This window comes from Amphiprion ocellaris, chromosome 9 (assembly GCF_022539595.1).
Source record: "Amphiprion ocellaris isolate individual 3 ecotype Okinawa chromosome 9, ASM2253959v1, whole genome shotgun sequence".
Lineage (NCBI taxonomy): Eukaryota > Metazoa > Chordata > Actinopteri > Pomacentridae > Amphiprion > Amphiprion ocellaris.
In genome coordinates, this window is record NC_072774.1 from 8,518,363 (window position 1) to 8,521,786 (window position 3,424).

Sequence of the window (3,424 nt, forward strand, 5' to 3'; positions counted from 1 at the left end):
CACTAGTGAGGAAGGAGTGATGGTGAAAGCTCAGGTGGCTGCAAACATGTCCGGCAAACGTGTTTTTGCCAGTCCAAATTCGAAGGCAGAAGCAGGAGGAGTTACCAGGATGATGTTGGCCCCAGGTCGAAGCAGAGACTTGCTGGATCTGGACAGTTTGGAAAAGAACGCCGGCAGGCTGGCTGCAGCGGTCAGCAGCAAACACACAGACTATGATGGTAAGATCTATATCGCATGAAAACACAGTGTTCCAGGGATGATGCTGGAGGCCGTATGATTAATCTTCATGTTCCCACAGAAACCAGGGAATATATGAGCTCTGAAATTTATCCAGTTGGTAAGATTTTTCTTCTGCTAGTGAATATTATAAATACAGTGTTTGATTATCATCGCTTTCCACAAAGATCAGTCATTTTTTTCATTCTCCTCTGTGCTTTAGCTCCTCCAGAGAAGAGACCCTGCAGCTCGTCTCTTCCAGCCAAGAGCCGAACCACCTGATGATCATACCGAGGTCCGTTTGTTTTCCATTTCAGCCACACAAATGTTTTTCTGCATGTTTCTCTATCCTCACAGCATGATGCACATTTAAGTTCCTCACACTTGATCCACATCTAATTACAAGATGAATTAATGAGTGATCGTATGCGTGTTTAACAATTGTTTTTCCACTCTTTTTTTTCTCTCAGATTTTATTTCTTCCTCATAATGAGTCAGGAGCCGCCATCTGTTGACTCATCGGAAGCAGACAGGCTGCTTCCACATTCAGATGCTTCTGGGGCTTTTTCATCTTAAATTAGATTTTTACATGCATTTTCTTTTTTTGTAACCTGATCATGTGAACAAAATGTGAGAAATAAAGAGGTTTTTGACAATTTTGTGCAGTCAGACTATAATGTTGGGTGTGATGATTGCAGTATGAGAAATCAGAAGTGAGCACATACGACTACTGTTGGGGATTTGGCATTGAAATGTTGTTTATTTTATATTTAGTTAAATACGAATGCATAGTTTAAGACAGATACACATATAAAACAAAGTAAGTGACACAGTAACATCACTTTCAGTGCAACACTGAATAAAATATATATGAGTTTCATGCAAAATACACAACGATACAGCAGATAAATAGCAAAGCATGACGTACGTAGCAGACAGTTTAAAATAATCTGGCTGACATTTTTAGTTTTCTAATTTTATTTCCTAAAGTGCCGAAGCTCACTGTACACATCTGATTGGACTCCGTGTAACTCCTACAAAAAAAATCAAAGCAGTTCATCATTGCAACACAAAAGATATATAATATAAAGAGTTATTATTTCAGATTTAGTCTTTTGATGCTTAATTAGTCAGTATAGTCCTATTTTACCTGATAGGGAGATTCTGTGACCTCTGTTGCCATTTTCTTTGAAATTGATGATGGCAGGTTTCTTTTTCCTGTAAACAAAGTGTCAGATTAATACCTGCTTTCCATATTGATGATTATAGTGATAAATTAGCAACAATACACAACAAATTTAACACTTACCATCATGAGAATTTCTCCTCTTCCTCCGATGGTGAGTCGCGATGCAGAACACAGAGATAGTGATGAAGATGGTCAAAATAATGTCAGAGGCAATGATGCCAAGTACAGAGCTCATGTTTATCATGTAACAGGAACCACAATCTGTAAAAAAACAAAAAAAAAGTGAAGAAACACAAAACTGAAACATTCAACATCACATTCCAGCGTCACATAGGAGTTTAGACAAGTCAGATACCTTGCTGTGCTTCTGCTGATCCTGCAAGAGACAGAGTTCTTAATAAGCTGAGCGTTCATTTACCAATGCACCACTGCTATAATTATCCACTGTCAGCAACACTCACCAAACATTGAACCCACAATACAGAGAGCGTCAGACATCTTCTTAATGCTGGTTTCTGCTCGAGGAGGATATAAAAAGCCTGAAGTTCTTCTTGAAGTGGCTGCGTTGTCGCACCCATAAACAAGGAACTAGAGGTGGGAGGGTTTGTAGATGAACAACTGTCCACAGACACAATAGTCGGTGGTGCTGAGGTTTGCCAGCATATGACTGAGACAGAGGAAGAAGAAAGAGGAGAAGGAGGAGGGCGTCCACTAAGAGAAGAGGAAGCTGGTGTTTCTGTTTAGCCTCTTTCATGTCACCTTCATGTGAGGCATTGCTGGTGTTGTATAAAATGAAAACCTTGCACTGTGTATATTTGATCACTGGGTGTTGTTTTTGACTGTTTCAGCAACATGTTGTTAAGCTTAAATGAGATCTTCCAAGTTAGGCCAAGAATAAGGGGCCTTATAAGGTCAGTTTCATTTCACCTGCAGTTTCTGCTGAAATACACGTGATCGTATCTTCAAAAAAAAGCATTTCCTGATGACCTGTGGCTTTGTGCAGGTGGTTGGCCGCAGTCTGAATAGTCTCTGAGCCACTGTTAAACCACAGTTTTATCTCTGATCATGTTGTGCTGTCAGCGAAACGAAAGCAGACCTGCGCTGCTTTTGTCGGAGAGACTTTCAAATACAGATAACTAAACAATGAAAATGTTCAAATGATAAATATGTACAATGAAGCAAATGCATACAGTACCTGTACTGAGAATCCATATACACAGACACACCAACAGGAACAATTATCATTATTCATTTAGCCTTATCAGTGCAAAATTTTAAGAATTAAAATAAATAAATAAATATGTAAAATTCTATTCAATTAAAACAACATATAGAACCACAAATAAGTTAGTCATTTAATAAAAATGATATAAAGATGTAATTAAAAAGAAAATAGCTGTTTAGCTTCTTAAGGGCAGATCCTTCCATAATAAAAGCATCATTACTTTATTTGAGCAGCCAGAAGACTCAGGATAATAGTGAGTAAAATGTGAATGAATTGGTGCATAAATCTAAAAAGATAACTAATTTTATATTTATTATATTTTGACTGCATTTGGATTCATATTAATACATCCCCTTTATAAATTGTTCATAATGAATGACTTTATTAAGCTTAATTAACCATTTAATTGTATTTTAAAAATAAATTGTAAATCATAAGTGCGAACTTTCAAGTTGGCAGGCTGTGAAAAATCCCTTTAAATAGCATTAATTGCTTTATAACAAGACATTATTATTCTTTTCAGCTTTTTAATTTGTCAGAAATTGTCCTTTAATGGCTCAACTGACTATTAAAATTCTGGAAAACGTGCAGAGACAATCCCTCACTTATATGTATAACATCGATCAGATGCCGTTTTAGTTGAAATTTGCAGCCTTTAATTAAAAGTTTAACAATAATGACTCAAGATTTCATAACCTGGGAATCGAAAAGCAGTTCTTATTAAAATCTTGTTTAAGAAGAAGTACGACTTCAATAAGGGATCTTTTTTAATACCAATAAGAAAGACAAACAGG

At 36.7% G+C, this 3,424-nt stretch overlaps 1 protein-coding gene across 1 annotated transcript; it reads right to left on the reverse strand.

Moving 5' to 3' along the window:
* Window positions 1-949: 949 nt before the first annotated feature.
* On the reverse strand, window positions 950-2,397 carry tyrobp (transmembrane immune signaling adaptor TYROBP). The gene is made up of 5 exons (XM_023283148.3): window positions 1,867-2,397; window positions 1,761-1,781; window positions 1,526-1,666; window positions 1,367-1,434; window positions 950-1,250 (listed from the first exon to the last, which is right to left on the reverse strand). The coding sequence occupies exons 1-5, from the start codon at window positions 1,901-1,903 to the stop codon at window positions 1,194-1,196; spliced, it is 324 nt and encodes a 107-aa protein (XP_023138916.1). The 5' UTR covers window positions 1,904-2,397; the 3' UTR covers window positions 950-1,193.
* Window positions 2,398-3,424: the final 1,027 nt, after the last annotated feature.